The 22,109-nt window shown below is 39.5% G+C and overlaps 1 protein-coding gene across 2 annotated transcripts in view; it reads right to left on the reverse strand.

Annotated features, from left to right (window-relative positions):
* Window positions 1-974: 974 nt before the first annotated feature.
* The window catches only part of LOC124602664 (tudor domain-containing protein 7A-like), a 192,789-nt gene continuing 171,654 nt past the window's right edge, over window positions 975-22,109 (reverse strand). For both annotated transcript variants that reach the window (XM_047136338.1, XM_047136337.1), the window contains exons 19-20: window positions 5,824-5,975; window positions 975-5,616 (exon numbers count right to left, since the gene is read on the reverse strand). In XM_047136338.1, coding sequence (XP_046992294.1) covers window positions 5,381-5,616; window positions 5,824-5,975 — 388 coding nt within the window. In that variant the 3' untranslated portion in view covers window positions 975-5,380. The remainder of the gene's footprint in view (window positions 5,617-5,823; window positions 5,976-22,109) is intronic.

The raw sequence follows: 22,109 nt of genomic DNA on the forward strand, positions 1-22,109 counted from the left end.
TATCAAGACAAAAGATAAATAATGTCCATAGCTTTCAGAAAAAGGTAAAAAGGAGATAAAAGGTAATATGTGGTCAAAGGAAAGAAAGGAGCAGTACTGGAAAAAAAGGTTACAATATTACAAAGTTAATTCTCTTCTGATGTAGGTATTCAAGCAGATTAGGATGTGGTACAGTTACACTAGAGTGAAAATCTTAATTAACAAGGGTCTACTGCTCATAAGGGAAAAAATGATTAGGCAAATAATTATTGATTTGTTACAATTTTTAATGAAAGTTGGGACCTGACCATGCTTAGAGGAAACAATTATCTGTTACATTCCGTGCAGTATTCCCTGTGCCAATTTAACCTGCTGCACAGCAATTGCACACAAAAGAAGCACGAGGGAGAAATTGTTGTGGATTGGCAGGAGACCAACCCACTAATTTGAGAGGAAGCCGAAAGGCACGAGTTTAAGCTCACGCAGGCTGGCGTGAGGTCTGGAACAGGACAAGGAAATTATAACTTAGAAAAAAAGGAGGTAACTGGTAGAATACTAAACTTTAATCCATTAATGTTGAACGTAGCTCTTGTCTGCACATTATTTACAATATCAATAGTAACTGAACATGGCGCCTTGCTAGGTTGTAGCAAATGACGTAGCTGAAGGCTATGCTCACTATCGTCTCGGCAAATGAGAGCGTAATTTGTCAGTGAACCATTGCTAGCAAAGTCGGTTGTACAACTGGGGCGAGCGCTAGGAAGTCTCTCTCGACCTGCCGTGTGGCAGCGCTCGGCCTGCAATCACTGATAGTGGCGGCACGCGGGTCCGACGTATACTAACGGACCGCGGCCGATTTAAAGGCTACCACTTAGCAAATGGTTCAAATGGCTCTGAGCACTATGGGGGTCAACTGCTGTGGTCATAAGTCCCCTAGAACTTAGAACTACTTAAACCTAACTAACCTAAGGACATCACACACATCCATGCCCGAGGCAGGATTCGAACCTGCGACCGTAGCGGTCGTGCGGTTCCAGACTGTAGCGCCTTTAACCGCTCGGCCACTTCGGCCGGCGCTACCACTTAGCAAGTGTGGTGTCTGGCGGTCACACCACAGAAATTCTGGAAGCTCTAATAAGGACTAATGTCTGCTTATTTCTCTGTATGTCCCCTCAACATTTACTGGAGCCCTAATGCATACCATCCTTATTCTTCACAATGTGTGCATTACGTTGTACTCACCACTGATAACACTTGAACACAGAAAACTATAGTCCTAGCCCCAGCAAATTTTCTTGTCTACAAATGAAGACTAATTAAACAAAAACGTTTTTATGAGTAATTGGAATATTTAAACAGCGGCACTGTCTGGGCTCTTCTTCCTTGTAATTCTTACAGAAATTTTAGGTGGGTCAGAAAATGCAACATAGTGATATCTACAAATTAGTCAGTGTTGCTCATTCTTGAGAGAAATTACATTTTAAGTGGAATTCAGTGTGGGGAATACATCGACACATACATGTCTTGAAACGTAATATGCCATGTGCCATGAGATAAACAGCTGCATGAGGTTGAACCACAGTTTTCAAATAAAATTTTTTAAGATGAATGTGTAAATGCGTTGGCAGAGCAGGGAGAAAAGGGTTGAGAAATGCAATAAATGGCTATTATGTAATTTTAATGAGTATGAAATGTACTCAAGTTTTAACACTTGACTTTTATTTTTCCTGAGTGCTGGAAAAAGATAGAAAGATGCAATTTGTTTTTAAAAGTGCAAGCACTCATGAATGTGGGACAGATATGGCAGTTTTTAACACATACAGAACTCTAGCAGCAGTGGCGAGAGTGAGGACTGTTTTGATACTTAAAATGGCAAAAAGTGTCCTCCACGTGGGTGCCATGACTGCTGATCGATGTTCACAATTTTATGCACATGGTATGTTGCAGGCAATGTTGATGCTTTAGGGCAGCATGAATGGGACTTTCTTTTTATTGATTGTGACAATGGATGAGACAGGGTCTCAATTTTCCAGTCGTCACCCCAGACCCCTAAAGAAGTATTCGCAATGGCCATGGAGTTATGGTATCAACATGAAAAATGTGTATAGCTGCAGGGAGATTATGTCAAGAAGTGACAAGTTTTCGTGTGATTAGATTTTGAGGGGAAAAAAAATGGAAATGTTATAACTTGAATGCACCTGAAATTTTATATGGGAACCAAATTCATTTATTTATTTTTTAATTAAACAGACAACAGCAAGAAAAACTGATTGCTTGAGCTTGAATTGATTCTGGAGTGTCAGATAAAAATGAATGGTACACTATATTATTTTGTGCAGTAACTGTAAAACCACGCGTTTAAGTTCACCTCGAACTTCACCAAAGATGGCACAATGATAAATGTATACTAAAAACAAAGATACATGTGAAGCAATTGGCTTCAGAAATAAAATATGTAAAAATATGTATGTAAACAATATACTTTATTTAAAAATAGTATCTTAAAGCTACAAAAAAATGTTACCCAACATATGCTAAAAGATATGAAGGCAAACAGCTAACATATAACTTAAAAGTTACATTTCCAATACATAATAATACTATAAAGCTTAACAGAACAACCCATTCACTTAGGAACAATCAATGGTAGTCAATGATAAGTATCTCTAATTAACAAAAATGAATAGTATAGTGGAATACAAAAATTTCAAAACATTCACTAGCACAGGTCCATGAACAACATAAGAAATATGATATTCATTATGTTACTTTTGATGAACACATAAATATACTGTATGTAGAAGTTTTTGTAAAAAATGCAATATATGAAACAAAATGGCAAGCATTTGTTTAACAGGAACAGACCACGCAGGCAGAAGACTGAAGATGTCCATAAGACTAAAAATTGTACAGATGGACACCAATGTACACGCCACAAAGAACATTTTTTAATAAAGACATAATTAAAAAGCAATGTTCTCCCTCAACCCTGTCTACATACTTCGATGTTCATTTATTCAAAGCTACATCTTACACTTACAAAAGAACTGTATAAACCCATCATTGTAAGATCATTAGTATTAACCATGTTTTAAAAAATCTCTCTGTAAGAGGGTTACATTTGCTGAAACCTGATCGACTCCAGTTTAGCTTCCACATCACTGATCATCTGTTCTGATTGGTGTTAGTACAGAAATATACAACATTATTCAAACCACTACTCAACTACACATTTTATTTTTCCATATTGTAAAAGCAAGACTTGGTAACAGATTTGCCTTACAAGTTTTGTCCTACAACCAACATATCAACATTACACTGCCAGTCAAAATGCTTTGAAAATGCAATGCAAATAAGTAAAGCTACGTAAATGACAATATTGTTTATATCTGAGGGAATCTTACAATAATAGAAAACCGGCAACGTAACAGCTAAACCATACAGAAATTTTACTACATATTGTATCTCTTGTGTGTTTATTTTTGTTCCTTCCGTGAATTCTCCATTCACAGAACGTCCATTGGTACATAAAGTACAAATTGCAGCAAATGTCAAATCTCATTTTAACCTACATTTTAAGAATATCTAATACTTTGGTACAAGTAAATACAAAATATCACATTTCTTTACATAGAGACAGAAAACAATTGTTTAACAGCTCATATGACTCGAATAAAACACAGCAGAAAAATAATTCACAAATGAAAGATAAAAAGTTAAGGAAATATAAAATGTTTTTAACTCACAATAATTGTAAATCACGATCAGGTTCTCAAGAAACAGTAATGTTTTCCTGCACAATCCACATAAACAAAATAAAATTGGAATTTACAAAATAATTATTTTTCCATGAGCTAAAAACAAAATTAGTACAAATTTTCTAGCTACTATAAAGGCAATGCATGCCACAGTATTTCCCAAGAGCATTCACAAGTAGCTTTGGGTGAATGAATAGAAGACAACCTTAAATAAACAGAACAACTAAGAACCTGAAAGTAAGCAGGACAACAGCAGTGTGCTACTGGTGGAAAGAGAAATTCCTAATTAGCAAGCCGTTCTGACAGATCCACAGTATAATGGATTCCATGTGAATGAATTTAAAAAAAAAAAATTTAAAAAAAGGATGGTGGGGAATGAAGATTTGATATACGCACATACTTTAATGATGTAACTACACAGGAGTACTAACTCAATGGATTTCAAGTGGAAAAATGTATGCTGTCTGCTGGAACAGACCTAAACGTACTTACTGTTGATGGGCAGTGAACTACCAATTACACAATCCTAGTAAACCTTATGGACTCAGTCAAAAGCTTCAGTTTGCCATTAGCTTCTCCCACACAAACTGAAGAAAGTTCCACATAAATAAAATTTTGCTATTTGGTACTTATATGGAAGACCCAAATTGATAAAAGTTTTAATGTATAGCAGGAGCATTTTAATGTCTTACATCTGATACTACAACTAGGAGATATGTGGCAGCCAACTCAATGTCAAATATTGGTTTGTTGTTTCATACACGACAGAAATCCAGCAATTTTAAAAAAAAAATAAATAAATAAATAAATAAAAAATGTATTTATGAAATAGGTTGTGTGTGATAATGATAAACACATGAAAATAATGTCAGTTAAGGTGCCTTCCAGTCATCCTTGGTAGTGATCAATGCCCTGGATTTGCAGTTTTCAATTTCTACTTTGCACAAACTGAATTCTATTTTTCCCCCAACATGGAATATAACATGTCGGCTGCATTAAAATTATGGGTGGCTCATATCTAACTTTGTTACTTTTCCCTAACTTTACCTTTCTGTTGTTTAATCAAGAATGTGCTCTGTTTCGCAATAATTCATAATTTTCTCTGTTCACTTGTACAACCACACTTAGCTGGTTTCATTCTTATTTCACACTTGACCAGTTATTAACTTGTTTTAAATGTAACATTTTGAAACAATTAACTTTCCAAACAAGGAAAAGATTTGCAAACAGGACAACATTCAGTTATGACAAAGCGTTTAATGAAGAAATAAAGATTCAAGCAAAACACAGAATGCTTTGATCTTTCTGAAACCCCCTCTCCCTTCAATATTTCAGTAATAATGGAAACACGAAGTCAGATTATATTCCACACAAACTGGTTATAACCATATAACATATACTGAAAACAGGTTAAACAGGAAATAAAGTTTTACATTCTCATTACAGAAATAATAAATAACTACACACTTCATTACAATACATATTTACCATAACAAGTAAACATAAATAATGGAAGTTTTGTGAGCAACATTATTTTCAGTCGAAATCTGCAGTGCAAGTATTATTTGTCAACCACTGATATAAATACTAACTGCATCCTAATGCAAGTTCTGAGCAACATAGACATAAATTGGAATGCATATTTAAAGCCGCTCCTTGGAAACGAGTACTGCACGGTTCTGATTTACAAGCAAATCATCAATGCAAAAATCTTTTTCTCCTGACGTATCTATTAACTTTAATCCCAGAACAGTATCATGAGGATTTACAATATCTGGACCTGTATCCAAAACCAAAGATGGAAACTGCTTCTCCACCACCAAGCTCTGGAACAATAGACAGTCCTCCACGGACCAGTCTCCATGAATTGGTTTTACAGCTGCAAAAAAAAAAAAAAAAAAAAAAAAAAAAAAAAAAAAAAAAAAAAAAAAAAAAAAAAACAGGTAAATGAGCAACAAATCAAAGGAGAAATCGCATTTCTATACATCGTAGTCAATGAAGATCACCTACTGCACCAAATATAATAATTTTATAACTTTACATGTTATACAGTTCAAATAACATGAAACCTGTTTGAAATACTAACCACATAATTTTGCCTTTATTGCTTGATGTGGCAGAGTCTTAAATTCATCTGCCAGCAGTCTGAACTTTTCACGGGAGAGGACTGAGACATCACCATAGTCGCAGAAGTACACAGAAATTACTGAATCACTCATAACGCTTATGACTTTGCCTCTGAAAACAAATACATACATATATATTTATTTAATCTTACATGCATTTTAATGAAATCAAAACAAATCTTTTATGCAACATTTCAATTACAACAGCTACCAAAATATGTGAACCACACATCAAAATATGTGTACAGATAAGAATGAGGATAAATAGATGGGAGGAGGAGATGGAAAGAGAGAAGAAGAAGAAGAGGAGGAGGAGGAGGAGAAGGAGGAGACTGACAATGGACTGTGTGAGGACAGAGAATGAGGAGGAAGAGGAAATGGACTAATAGAAGACTGAAATAAATACATACAGACATGGCCGGTATTCAGCTAGTACAAATACAAAAACATTAATACTCACTGATTTTGCTTTATTTATGAAATAACTTTATGCATTACACTTCTCAATTTCCAAGGAAAATAATGTAATACTAACAAGGAGAGGCCCCCAGTATGGGGAGCGACTGTTTTAAACCGTCTACATGGTGATGTCAGTTAAAATCCTAGATAACACAAACTGTAGGCATATACCTTGATTGGCCCTTGTTTGTGAGTAACCAAAGAAAAAGATTTTGAAATTTTACATGACGCTCAACAGCATTAAAATAGTAATATTGTATAGACTACTTGCATGGGGTAATGGATAGGTTAAGGCCTTCACATGCAGGTTACGGGCTTGACTCTTATTGGGTGCTTTACTTTTTTTTAATTTTTAAATCATTATTGAAATGACTTTGATCATATTTTTCTTCAATTAAATTGGTTTAAATGTATTTTTTTTATTTATTTCTATTCCCCCATCACATAATTTTAATAATATTATGATTTTTTATTTCTTCTCTTTTTTCTTTATATCCTTCTTTCCCCAAAAAGAATTTTTGTGAATACGAATTTCAATATATTTCTCTATTACAATATTTACACTTTTTAAAATGCCAATGTATGGATAAAAAACAAAAGATTAAATAATCTATCTGTATTGACTGTGCGATGGGTCAAAAATGCATTTTTCATTACAAGATGTGCATTTCTTTTGGGATTGTAAGTGCCAAATGAACATTTAACACATAGCCCAAATTCCTGCTGCACTACGGGCAAAATACGCAGACAAAGATTTAAATGAAGAAAGGGATTATAACTAAAATCTCATTCAAATAAAATGAGGAATAGGATGATGAAACAAGAGAAATTAAACTTAAATTAATACAGAGAATTAATTTAAAAAATCATGTGAAGAAAGATTTCTCATGGAAAAAGGAGGACACGAAGGAAAAGGAGAGCGAATGACGAAGTTGATACGATGATTAAGATCATGTAACAAAGGAACAGAAATGGAAGACAACATAATTGAATAAAATTTATGATTGAAGTAATTTCAATAAAAATTGAAAATTAAAAGATTTAAAGTACATGACTGGATTCGAACACAGGACTGTCAACATAAGAAGCATTACCCTATCCATTACACCCCACAACCCGTCAGTTTGATACTAATTTTAAAAAGCTACTGAGCATCACACAAAATTCTTATTTTTCTTTCTTTGTCAATTACTTGCAAATGAGGGCCCGCCAGGGTGAATGGCTTCACACAGTGTAACAATATTATGAGACAGAAAGTTGCTACTCACCATATAGTGGAGATGCTGAGTCGCAGATAGGCACAACAACAAAACTTTCACAATTAACTAATTTTTCTTCTTTTTGTTGTGTCTATCTGTGAGTCAGCATCTTCACTATATGGTAAGTAGCAATTCTCCTTCCTGTAATAACGTTACTTTCCATCCTGGATTTTACATTACTGTGAACATGGTTTCAAATAGTTGAACCCTCTCCTTGTAAGTGGTGATTTTTGTACAATCTTTCAGGGTACACCTATATTAACATATTCTGTAACACAGTTATACACTACTCTGATACCTGTTGTCATAAGTAATTAACTTGTGGAAGCAGATAAAAGAACCTAAATCCTTCAAATTAGAATTAGCTGCAAGACTATGGCAAAGCTCTATGTAACATCCCAGGATACTGATGATGACATGGTTCAAAAACCAAGCTTCTCCGGCAGTAAGACAACACTTATTTGGAATGTAGTAAAAAATGAGAAAAGTTACGACGACTAAGGAAAATGAAGAAATTTCTTTAAAAGTATATAATGAACTGATCAAAGATAGTCCCAAAATTGCAGACAGTTATTTTCTTCTTTCAATGTTATATAAACTGAATTTAATCACTGCCTTAATACTTCCACAGGCAGGTCTGGCAAAATTCAACTACATCCACATGCTTAGCTAGGTATTTGCAGTACATATTGGGTAACAGTCTCGTGGCACAAGTTGTAATTTTTTCTTCATTTTTTCCCTTGTTTCTGCAAGTCCTTCCTGGCACTTATGGAATAAGACAGGCAACTAGAAAGCTTATGGACAGGGCCTGACCATTTTTCATACATGCACACCTTTTAGTGCTTTAATAGTGTGTGAACAACGATTTTTGTGCAGTATTCGAGGCAATAATGTCAATTATCTATTATTTGATATACAGGGGGCAATGTTAACACAGTTTGTCCATCACCGAACTGTTCTTAAAATTTTATTTGTGCTGTGAAAATTTTTGTGCTATTATTATTATGTGGGAAGTACAGAGCTGTGACTGCAAAATAAAGAAAACCAATCGTTTATTAGCAAAGATACTGTGATCGTAAAAGAAGTAGAGGTTGTGGATGGAGAATTCATCCGGTTTACTGCCCATTGGACTCAAAAATGTAAAAGTGTGTTGCTGACTATATGTAGCAATATCAATACATTGAATCATAAAATGCGCAACACAATTAAAGGGTGACTTTTTCAAAAGAAAAACCCAATTTGTCTTTTACTGTCCCACAAGCGTGAAATTTGACTTATACGTGCCTACAACCTTCTTCTATAATGGTGTAAAAGCATGGCAAACTGCAACATCATTCTCATGGTCCACGAAGCTTCGAAATACAATGTGTCAACATGTGCAAAAGCAAGACCAGGGTTCAGAAGTTCATGTGAGGTGTAAGGTGGATTAATAACGTCACACTGGCTCCAAATTTCACCAAAATTCTGCCCAACATCATCATGGACATTTTACACTATTGGAAGGTTGTTACATCCCTTTACCCACACATAATTCACCCTTTTATTCGACATCTCTGCAATGGAGGTTGGAACTGCAATGCCCACCACTGAAATCATGCACTTGTTTGTAGGTGGCCGATGAAAACATTTGAAGGACACCATCACTCAACATCAACACTAAGTCGCCTCACGCAGTGGCATAAATGGCACGACTGAAACCACCCCTTCCCTTGGGATGTTGATTCCCACATATTTTGAGGTCAAAAACAAGAGTTTGCACTGCAATGAGCAACCTCTAAAGCAATGTGGGCCTGTAACCCCACCGAACATAACTGCATCGCTTTGAAATGTAGCACAAATGCAATTTTTGCTCTGGTGTGCAGGGAGAAAACTACAGATCATTCAAAACCATTTGATGAAACCTGTAGATGATCCAAAGCAGCGCAAAGGGTGTTTATGCTTTTTCGGCACTTCTGTTTCCTACCCTCCTGTGGCGTGATTGCACGACGGGTGGTGGTGGTGGTGGTGGTGGTGGGGGTGGTGGTTTGGGTGGGAGGCATTTCCTGAACTTGATGAAATGCTGCACACTTTACCTTCAGTGGAAGATCGCTGCCTACATAAGATTTCATAATCTGACTTTAAACATACATGCATGTAATGTACAAAGGGGAAAGGTTATAAAAAGTGTATAAAATTCTTGGCTGATTTACTTCAAATTTCTACATGGCCCCCTAATGAACATTAAGGCAAATGGAAACATTATTACCAAACATCTGGAGAAGTAATTGACCAATTTACGTCAAAGTTCATGACCAATTTACTTCAAATTTCTAAATGCAGATGAAACAATGAAGGAAATTAAGGAAAAATTAAATGCCTGACAAACAAAACATTTCATGGTAAACTGACTGTAATTCATATTGCAAGAATAAAATACAGTATCTGTACCCAACTTGGAGATAGTACCATCGGACACCACTCTATTCCGGGAAACTGAAATCTCCAGAATTTGACAGAAACATGATTGCAAAGTCCTGTTTATTGATAAGTTGTGATTGTTGCATTTGACATATTCTACAGTTATTTTATTATTGAAATCCACAATGTCATACAAAAGCTAAGGCAGATCATGTATAAAGAACCAACAAAGGTCAGTGGATTGTGGGCCAATCAAAATATCGAACAGAACCCGAGATTTCCCGAACTGTGACATAAACTGTTCGAACAATCTGAGTCATGCTCAAACACAGCCCTAATTGAAATAGTGGAAAGTGAGCTGAAACAATAGAAGACTAATTCTGCAAAAACACAGTGAGTTACTTATTGCAGATTGTAATAACAGATGTTGCTATGTTTTTCAACAAGGCACAGGGCAATGCCAGGCCCTGCAGCTAATGATGGAATAAAACAGCAAAGGGTCCCTCTAAGACCCAACAGTTCAGCAACACCCTTGGCACCACCCGCGTATCTCTTTTGGGCACTTCTACAGAGAAATCCGTCAATGATTCCTAGATGCTGGTATGATAGCCATGGGGGCAGGCCCACAATATCCTTTTAGAAGAGGTTTAAGTCCTGTTGCACTCTGATCTGTGGTTTTCAACTGCAAAATGTGTGGTGAACAACAGCCCAAGGGAAGGAGTGGTTTTATTGGAGCTCTTTATGCCACCCTGAGGCCTTTGTGTGACAATACTGAACAGCGGTGTGTCTCAAATGTTTACCTCATCTACCCAAAAGAAAATGGCGCAATTTCAACGCTGGGCATCGCGGTACTGATCTCCAGTGCAGAGGCATCAAAAGAAGGGGTGAAATGTGTGTAAGAAGGGGTGTAATGACATGTCCACAGTGATATTTAGGCAGAATTGTGGTGAAATATGGTACCAAAGTGACATCATTAACTCACTTTACAACTCATATGAACTTCTGGGCTCAGGCCTTTTTTCACATGTGTCGACGCCTTGCTGTATGAAGTGCGAACGAGCCCGAGGGTGATGTCACAGAGTGCCTTGCTTTTGCATCATTAAAGAGAAAGACTGTAGACACCTTGAGTTAAATTTCACATTCCTATGTTGCAGTGGGAGACAAATAAGGGTTTTTGAACATGTAACCCTTTAACTGTGTTGCACAGTATAGTTTGTGTCATGATCACATTCTCTAGTTGGTTGTATGTGTTTCCAACACGGACATAGCCATTACATTTTTAAATCGTGTAACTGCAACAGTGGTTTCTTCAATTGTATTGGTATTCTTCTATCATTGTGTGTGAACCGATGTTCTCCCTAAATTACTGGCACAGTCAAACAACCTTGTGATCCCCTGAGCATAAGACAGATTCAAAGTATCTCAAAAAGCAAACATGCTGTCAGACCAAACAAATGGTTCTTCTCAGAACTTGTAGTAATTGTAGTCTTCAGTCCAAAGACAGGTTCTGATGGAGCTCTCCATGCTACTCTATCCTTTACAAGCCTCTTCATCTCTGTATAACTGCTGCAACCTGCATCCTTTTGAAAATGCTTATTATACCCATCTCTTTGTCTCACTCTACAATTTTTACTGCCCCACACTTCCTTCCAATACTGCACTGTTGATCCCTTGAAGTCTCACAATGTGTCCCATCAACTGATCCCTTCTTTTAGGAGGGTTGCCAAAAGTTTCCCCAATTGAAATTCCCTGTATTTCCCTCATTTCCAGACAAGTTCTAACATTTATCCTGCCAAATTTTGAGACTGATTAATTGAGAGGGTTTATGAGACCAAACGGCGAAGTCACCAGTCCCACGACTCCAAAGTTACTCACAGAAGAAAGAGGGTCCATTAAAAGTAGATAGGTTGTCAAGGAAGCCAAACTATAAAACAAGGAAGTTAGAACACACATAGTATAAGGCGTAAAATGTTGGAACAAATCTATTAAAAAAAAGCGTTCTTTCCACAGGGCAGTGGTTAAGGGGTCAGAGACCAAGAAAACATTAACAGAGGCCCCAACCACAACCACTCTGTCCCTGCTCCAGGAGTAAAGCAAAACCTTATATTTGGAAATAACCATTTTCATGGAGGAAACTGAGGACCAGTTCAACAATCCATGAACTGTCTGCTATTATTAAAATTAAGGAAGACTACACTTAGCATGAAGGCTCAAAAGTAGGGGACATTCCACCAATATGTGGGATCCAGTCTGTCTGGCTCCACAACCATATTGTGGGGGTGGTTTGTTACACAGGAGGAAACAATGGGTGGGCTTGGTATGACCAATGCATACATGGCATAAAACAGTGGACTCCTTCAGACAGGAGTAGAAGGAGGAAGCACCAAAGTGCAGCAGTCTCCTTGATTGTGCAGAGTTAAATACTGAGAGCTGTAGTGCACCAGATGTCATTCCACTTTTGGGCAAAGACAGATTTGACATAGATCTGCATGTCCGCAGCTGGAGTCGTGAAACAGAATGGAGGGTGGGTATGAGCTTCTCTAGCCAAATAGTCAGCCAGTTCATTCCCTGGGATACCCGTATGACTTGGAACCCAGTGAAAGAAAACTGAGCAGGCACAACAGCCAAGGGAGGAGAGAAGGTCTTGGATAGCAGAGACCAAAGGATGACGAGAGAAGCAGGCTGCTCACTGGGTCGATACATATTAAAACACTGTGGAGGGAGGCCTTAGTGTAAAAATGGAGGGCCCTGGTAACAGCTCGCAACTCTGCTTTAAACACACTACATGATTCTGGCATAAATTGTGTTCTAAGCCAGTAGTTGGTGTTAAAATTTATCCCGCTTTATCTATTGTCTAGTGTAGAAGGTGGTATCACGGATAGAATTTGGAAGACCATAGGGGTGGGGGGTCCAAGACCTTAGGACCCTGGAATAGGTCGGTCCTAATCTGTGGTCTAGGCACCATCCAAGGGGGGGTTTGAGAGGAGAGACATGGGGCACATTTCAGAGAGTGGAGATGGATAAAGGAAAGTGAGACACGTTCCAACCGGTAATCCCACCTGTGGATGGTGATCAGGAGGGAGATGTCCCTTACTTGTAAAGAGGACAGGGTACACGGGATGGTCTAGGAATCTGTGAATGGCGATTGCATAAGAGACTAGGAGTTGGCTTCATCGTATTTGTAGAATGGGAATCGCCGCTTCTGAGAGGAGTCTGTCAATGGGACTATAACCAGACACACCCCACAACGGTGAATGGGATCAAGTATTTTCGGAGCGGAAGGAGCCACCGAGCCGTAAACCTGATTTCCAAATTCTAGTCTGGACAAGACCAAAGTGTGCGGTAAAGATGGAGAAAAGTAGCATGGTCTGCAGCCTAAGATGTGTGGGCCAGGAGGTGGAGAGCATTAAGCTTCCGCACGCATGTAGTCTTCAGGTGGTGAATGTGTGGCAACCACATCAGCTTTTTATCAAAAAGAAGGCCCAAGAAACAAGACTGTGCTGCAACATCAAGGAGCTGGTTGGGGGGGGGTTCTGGATTGGGGTGCACTCTGGGTCAATGACAAAAATGCATACTCCCCATTCTGGAAGAAGAAAATTGCAAGCCATGGGAGACAGCCCACACAGAGGTACATTGGATGGCACCTTGGAGCCGGCACTCAGCAGACGCTACCGAGTGGGAGCTGCATCAAATGCAAAAATCGTCGACATACAATGCCAGGGTAATCTGAGGGCCAACAGAGATTACAAGCCAATTGATGGGTATCAGGAAGAGTGTGATACTTAATACAGAACCCAGTGGCATACCGTTCTCCTGAATGTGAGGGGTGCTGAGTGAAGAGCCAACTCAAACCTGGAAGAGCCGGTGGGATAAAAACTCACAAATAAAAATTGGAAGGGGGCCGTGAAAGCCAAAGTCATGGAGGGTAACTAAAACGTGATGGTGACAAGCCGTGTCGTATGCATTACGTGGGTCAAAGACCACGACAAGGTGCCGCAGGTTAGTAAAAGCCTGTTGGATTGCAGTTTCCAATCTGAGTAAATGGTTAGTTGGACATCATCATTCCCAAAAGGCACACTGATAGTGTGGTGTCCAAATGTTGGATCATCTGGTTGTGGATGGAATCCATGCCATGTGAAGAGGTAAAAGCCTGCTATAAATTCCATTCAATGAAGAGTTCATTATAGGGTTCAGCTTGGTGACGGTTGAAACAGAGGGGAGGTCTGTTTGACTGCAAGAGAGGAACAGTCTGAGTGTCCATGGCATATCATGTTATGAGCTTGCTGGGGGAAGGATTTCCATTTCATTGCCTGCAGCTAGCTCAATACAGTGCCTACAATAATGCTTCAGGCCCCTTACACGCTCATACCCATTTTCTGCTTTTTGGTGCCTGCACTGTGTCCACCGCCCAGAGGCTTTTCTCTGCCCTTCAGCCGTCTGTCCGCTGATGGCTTCACTAAGTCTTTCTGAGGAAGCAGTGGTGCAATATCTAGTCACTTGCCAGCCGCCATGGTACACATTTGCAGCCAGCATATTATCATACCCTTCGTTGAAGCCAAGCACACATGGCAATCCCAATTATGGCTGTACACATCAGTTGCTTCCAAACCATGGCAGGCAACGTGTCACTTTGTGTGCACACCAGGCTACAGCAGCCTCCACAAGAAGTGCCAGCAGCGCGCACAGCCGGCAGTGGCACTGTGTCTGGATGTTACACAACAATGCACAGAAGTCCTTCCCCGAATTACTTAAGAAGCTCCACAACCTGACCGACAGCACTTATGCTCTGGGCTCAACACCAGTTGTCCCCTGCAGCTCATCTGTTGGTAGCATCTTCAGCAGCAGTCTTTCCACACCATCCAGATCACCAACCAGACACTGGCCCAGTGCAGCTCAGGACTCCAACCAACATACCACCCGGCCTGCACCCAACCGAGCCAAACACCCATCTAGACATCGGGCCGACCACTGCCCAGGACATCTATCAGACACCAATGAAGGACAACAGTGAGATTTTATCACCTACAGTGAGACATCATCATTCTACCAGAAGTGATTATTACTTCCGGGTATTATTTCCTGCTTTATGTCCGAACTGTAAATTGCTCATTTGTGTATATGCTGATAAAGTGTACTTTTCATTGCAACCTGTGAACAAACATTGTTACATGCTGTCCTTGCCACCTTGTAAGGACCAAGATACAAGATAATGCTTACATGCTACTCCCATTTTGTATCGCTTTGCAATGTTATACCTAAATATTAATTAACATGACTATGTCAAGCAGCACACTACTAATGCTGTATTCAAACATTATGGGATTGCTTTTCTTACTCATCTGTTAACTACTGCCATTCGTCACACCAACTATAAATTTTGTCAAAATCACCATCTATCCTCCTCTAATCACTAAACAAGGACAATTTCCTGAACACCACAGAATTCAGGCAAACTGTCATTGCTTTCCAGTTAGTCATTTTGTCCAAATAATCGTGAGCATACATTGCTGCATTTGCCTAACTGTGGTATTAACAAGAAGAAAAGGGTAAATGCAATCTCTGTAATTGCTTTTCAAAGCTGTTATGTTTTTATGCAAATAAATATACATAGAGCACTAATATCACATCACTAATTTCTAAGTGCTTGTGTGGGCTACGTTGCCAGATCTGTGAACAGTATTTCCACTTCATTGTTCACTGTTGCAGTGTTTTAGTCATGGATTCTGGTTGGATACGGAACAATCTTTCTCTCATTTATTGTTGTTTATTCATGTGAGACAGTGCTTGTAACATTAGTTGCCTTGTACTTGTGTGAAACCATGTATCATTTACAGAGTTGCGAAAACTCTGTGGTGATCAGTGAATGTGTTTACTTTGAGGCCTAAAAAAAAAAAAAAAAAAAAAAAAAAAAAAAAAAAAAAAAAAAAAAAAAAAAAGAGAGCACGAGCAGTTCCATATCACAGCCAGTAAACAGAACTCCTAAATGTCTCGGTGAAAGCACAGTGAAGTGAATTTTGAGAAAATATAAAGAAACTTCATGTCTTGTATCATCAAAAAAGAGTTCTGGCAGGCGACAAAAGTTGTTATTGCACAAGTTTATACAGGGAGTCATACGAAGATGTGGAAAAGCGGTTTCCAACAGTGGCAGCTGTGTTGGAAAAGTTGAAGACTGAAGTGGAAGATTTTCCTGATGTGAGTGAAACAATCCTTTGGTGTGCTGTTTGAAAACTGGGCTTCAGATACAAAAAGTTTTACAAAATAACCTGTGCTGATAGAAACTAACCAAGCAGCAGGAAAAAGGGATATGTTTTTGGGGGAAACAAGCCATTTGCATAACATGGGATGGACTATTTATTACACTCATGAGAGTTGGTGTGGTGCAAATCATTCCAGAAAGTTTGATGGGCAGGAACAAAATGCCTCGTGCATCAGAAAATTCATACAATTATCATAGAAGAAGTGTTCAAGAGTGGAATGGCTGGAAAGGAGGAATTCAATATTAGATTCTAGAAAAAGTATTACAATGTGCCACATTTGGAACAAAGATGGTTTTATGCAAAATGCTGGCTTACATTTTATTTGGCAAAAAGGAGGTGCAGATTGCCATTCTCAAATGAATGCCAGACACTGCAAAGAGTGGTTTAGGAGTGTGGTCTCAAAAAATTACCACACAGATCTGCAGAAATTACCAAACATATTAGAATCAATATCATACAATGATAAATCCAGTTTCACGAAATCCATCTACGAAATGGAGAAACAATTCTATTATCGAATCGATGGAAATCAATAATGTAGAGCTTCCATCTAATGCCACATGATACGAGGAATTTACTAACGTTGGCCTGCTGAAACACGTGTGACCACACTTCAGGACACAGGAATACCTTTCGGAAAGTATAGTGTGATCAGTGGACAAGGAAATGAACTTCTGTGGTTGCCTGTAGTGCAATGCAAACTGAATGCCACTGAACTTATTTGGGTATTTGTGAACAACAAGGTAGCAAAGGAGAACAAGAGTTTTAAAATAAGTGATACTTTACAGTTGCGTCATTCCACTCTGGAAAGTGTTCCCCTAAGTGTCTGGGGGAATTCAGTGAGTCACATACACAACCTTGGAAACAGTTATGCACAGAATGCCCCTGTCTTAACAAAGCATTAGAACTGTTGCTGATACAAGTATATGACTGCAACAGCATCAGCAAGACCTCAGCCAGCAGCAAAAGCAATTAAGGTAAGCTTTCCAGAATGAGATTTTCACTCTGCAACGCAGTGTGCGCTGATATGAAACTTCCCGGCAGATTAAAACTGTGTGACGGACTGAGACTCGAACTCAGGACCTTTGCCTTTTGCAGAAAGTGCTCTACCATCTGAGCTACCAAGCACGACTCACGCCCCGTCCTCACAGCTTCACTTCTGCCAGTAACTCATCTCCTACTTTCCAAACTTCACAGAAGCTCTCCTGCAGAACTAGCACTCCTGGAAGAAAGGACGTTGCAGAGACATGCCTCTGACATAGCCTGGGGTATGCTTCCAGAATGAGATTTTCACTCTGCAGTAGAGTGTGCACTGATATGAAACTTCCTTGCAGATTAAAACTGTGTGCTGGACCGAGACTCGAACTCAGGCATTTGTCTTATGTGATTAAGTGCTCTACCATCTGAGCTTTAATCTGCCACGTAGTTTCAAGGTAAGCTTTATTTCAGTCATTACTCTTCACTGCAAAATTTACTCGAGCTAATCGACTTTTCCATTTACTGTTGAATGTGCTATACAAATGTTCATTTGTTGTGAGCAGCTTGCATATATCAAACATTTATTTACCATTTCGCAACAAAAACTGAATGTGGCAATGCTGTACAGGACTGCGAAGTTGCCACTCTTCACTGATGAACAGGCACTTATGGCACATTACAACAGCAGCAGCATAGTGGTGTGACAACTACGGTCCACCACAGCCTCGAATATATTACAGCTACTAACATAATTGCTTTACAAACTCATAACTAACGAATGCGAGGAATACTCATTAGTTAAGACACATGATGTAACCAATGGAAGTTCAAGCTGAACACCAACAACAGCTACAACAGTAAGCTCAACTGCAGCGTGTTGCATTGCAGCGATAAAATGAGTAATCAGAAAATAACGAAAATCTGCCTGCAAATATAACAAGGTTGTATCTTTGAACTGCGCACAGTTAATTTTTCTCCAAATTACAGTCTGATTTTTGTGTGTCCTCAAAGTGGACACTCACAAAGAAGAGCTAGAAAAAGCATGGTTTCCCTTAAATATAAACATGTAGTTCACTTCAATTTCAATTAAGATGTAATATTCATACACTGAATAAAAGCAGACATTTCCCCAATTCTGGTAAGATATAACATATCAATGTTCGTAATGCAATGTGACCAGTATATGAGCTCGAAGTCAGGGGGCACTCATCGTCGTCCACCTGCCTATCACTCCTCCCGCTCCCACTCCAGTTCTGTGCAAACCTTCTATCCCACCAACACATGTACATAGTCCTTTACCCTTCTCTAATCTGAACTCCCCCCTCCCCTTTTCACCAACAGGATTCAAGACCCACTTGATACACCCACCCAGAACTTCCAACCACATCACAGACTTATCCTGTCCTATCAAAAGCAGGGCCATGTGTGAAAGCAGCCTCGTGGTATACCAACTCTGCTGCTATTCTTGTGCAGCATTTTATACGGGCATGATCAGTGATCAGTTTTCCACTTGAATGAATGGCCATTGACAAACTGCGACCAGGAACATCCAGTGGTGGACAAGGTCCTGAGCATAAGATGTTCAACTTCAACAGCTGCTCAGCTACCCTTGCCATCCTGATCCTCCCAGTGAACACAAGCTTTTCCGAGCTACAGGAAAGGGAGCTGTCCTTGCAATATATCCTTCATTCTTGTTAACCTCCTGGCCTCAATCTCCACCAACCCCATGCCACACAACCACCTCCAGCCTGCCCCAGTGACCTCACTTCACTTATCCCACTCCCTCTTCTACAGTCTCCCTCCCTCTCTTGTCACCCAGTCCCAATCCACTCCTCCACATCATAATCTGAGCTCCACAAATTCACCAGTGCCACCTCTCGTGGCCTGTTCTTATCTCGTGTCCCTGTTGCCTTCCTCACAGCAATTACACAGCCTTCCTCAACCCTCCCACTCTTCACCTCCTCAACCCTTCCTTCTCCCACCATATCACCTCACATAATCACTCACCCCAGTCAAGCCACAGAATTGCTATCCCATCATGGAGTATTCAGCCAGCACCATGTAACCGTATGCGTGAGTATATGTGTACTCTAGCTCAAAAACAGAGTTGTCTGAAAGACTTTTTAGTCTTGTTTCTTTGACTGTCAACGACTCAATAACTCTACTATTCTGCGAGTTATTAACAACAACAACAACAACAACAACACACAGAGAAGGTCAACATCTACAGCATTTTTGGCCCTAATACAACACAATATAATCTGGTGTGCTAACTGATCCATGCAGATTGACGGGGTATGATTATGTCCTCCTATGCCTTGTCTTGGGTTTACATAGAGTAATTTCTTTGTTTCGTGGATTCCTGGGAACAATTCATAAAATATTTTAGCAAGTGTCATTATTACAGACCCTTTGCCATGTACTGGTTCCCAAGATTTTAATTAAATTGAGAAGGTACGGCAGATCACTGGGGACAAAATAATGAACATTTTCCCCATCACCACAACTTATATCACTAACCTCTGTTAACTGGCAATGATATTTGCAGGATATGTTCGTTAGATAGATACTGCCTATAGGAAAATTAAAGAGACCTTTGGAGAAGAGAGAACCCACTTGTATGAATATCAAGAGCTCACATGGAAAACCAGTTCTAAGCAAAGAAGGGAAAGCAGAAAAGTGGAAGCAGTACATATAGGGTATATACAAGGGCCATGTACTTGAGGGCAATATTATGGAAATGGAAGAGGACATGGTGAAGATGAAATGGGAGATTTGATACTGCGTGGAGTATTTGACAGAGCACTGAAAGACCTAAGCTGAAACAAGGTCCAGGGAGTAGATAACATTCCATTAGAACTACTGGTAGCCTTGGGAGAGCCAGCCCTGACAAAACTCTACCATCTAGTTAGCAATATGTATGAAACAGGTGAAATACCCTCAGACTTCAAGAAGAATATAATAATTCCAATCCCAAAGAAAGCACGTGTTGACAGATGCGAAAATTACTGAACTTTTGATTTGATTTGACTTTGACAGGGAAGCTTAAACAGCTTAGGTCTAACCCACCATTGCCCACACCAAAACCGAGTTTATTGTGCGGTATTGCTCCCTGTAATCTAGTAGAGCCAACCAATGCCCTTAAATAGTGCAAGGAGTCCCTTTACCAGTTTTTTGTTAGACATAAATTCTTAAGGTCTAGTTGTCTTGAAGATATTGTATCTTTTGCTCTCCAATGCTATGTATTTGAAGATTAGGTGTGATGCAGTTTCTTCACCCTCATCACAGATCCTACATTAAGGGTCTTCTTCCATTATATCCATTGTGTGTAGGTGTTTTTTGAAATTCCTATGGCCAGTCATCAGTCCAGTCACGAGTCTGATCTCTTTCCTGTTCAATCCCAGGATTACAGAGCTTCTTTTAAAACATGCCTTGGGCACATTAACTTACCATTTTTTTGTTTATGAACCTTGGTCCAATATTCTACGTGCTGTCCTGAGCCTGCTCCTTAGTTCTAGTTTGATCATAGCCATGGTGATTGTCACGACAGGTTCCAGTCCAATAAATGGAGTCGTTGCCCCCATCCTGGCCAATCTGTCAGCTTCTTCATTGCCACAGATCCCTGAGTGGCCAGAGACTCACACTAGGTTTACCCTATTGCTTCCCCCTAGCTCCACCAGAGCCCTGTGGCATTCTGCAACAATCTTAGATCTTGCTGAAGGCGCTGCTAGTGATTTCAGGACATTGTAGCACCTACACATATTCTCCTCCACACATGCCCTGATTGCAGCTTGGAATACAGAGACCAGTTTTCCTAGAGAGATGATGCCCTCCAGTCCTGGATGAACCCCGTACACCCCTGCCCCAATGCCTTGGTCTGATTTCAACGCATCGGTGAACCAAACAAACAATGTCCCCCATAGGGTGTCTAACTGTTTTTTTCCACTGCTCCCTGCTTCCGATTATTATATTGTAAGGCTTGTTGAAGCAGTTGGGAGTTATTATATAGTCGGTAGGCATTTCCCCAGCCATTCCTATGTTTATCTCACTCACTATGTTAGTGTGTGATTCTGGATATCCCAATGAGATCCAGTTTTGCCAGTTTTATGTCTGTATGCCCCAGCTGCTGCCTCCATCTTGACCCAAAGGTGTAGTGGAGGCATACCGAACTATCAGTTTAATAAGTCACAGCTGCCAAATGCTGACACGAATTCTTTACAGACAAATGGAAAAACTGGTAAAAGCCAACCTTGGGGAAGATCAGTTTGGATTCCATAGAAATGTTGGAACATGTGAGGCAATACTGAGCCTGTGACTTATCTAAGAGGATAGAGTAAGGAATGGCACACCTACATTTCTAGCATTTGTAGACTCAGAGAAAGCTTTTGACAATGTTGACTGGAATACTCTCTTTCAAATCCTGAAGGTGGCAGGGGTAAAATACAGGGAGCGAAAGGCTATTTACAATTTGTACAGAAACCAGATGGCAGTCATAAGAGTGAGGGGCATGAAAGGGAAGCAGTGGTTGGGAAGGGAGTGAGACAGAGTTGTAGCCTATCCCCCATGTTTTTCAATCTGTATACTGAGCTAACAGCAAAGGAAACAAAAGTAAAATTTGGAGTAGGAATCAAAATCCGCAGAGAAGAAATAAAAACTTTGAGATTTGCCGATGACATTGTAATTTTGTCAGAGACAGCAAAGAACCTGGAATAGCAGTTGAATGGAATGGACAGTGTCTGGAAAGGAGCAAGTAAGATGAACATCAAGAAAAGCAAAACAAGGGTAATGGAATGCAGTGAAATCAAATCAGGTGATGCTGAGGTAATTAGATTAGGAAATGAGACACTTTAGGTAGTAAATGAGTTTTGCTATTTGGGGAGCAAAACAACTGACGAT

Source organism: Schistocerca americana, chromosome 1 (genome assembly GCF_021461395.2).
Source record: "Schistocerca americana isolate TAMUIC-IGC-003095 chromosome 1, iqSchAmer2.1, whole genome shotgun sequence".
Classification (NCBI taxonomy): domain Eukaryota; kingdom Metazoa; phylum Arthropoda; class Insecta; order Orthoptera; family Acrididae; genus Schistocerca; species Schistocerca americana.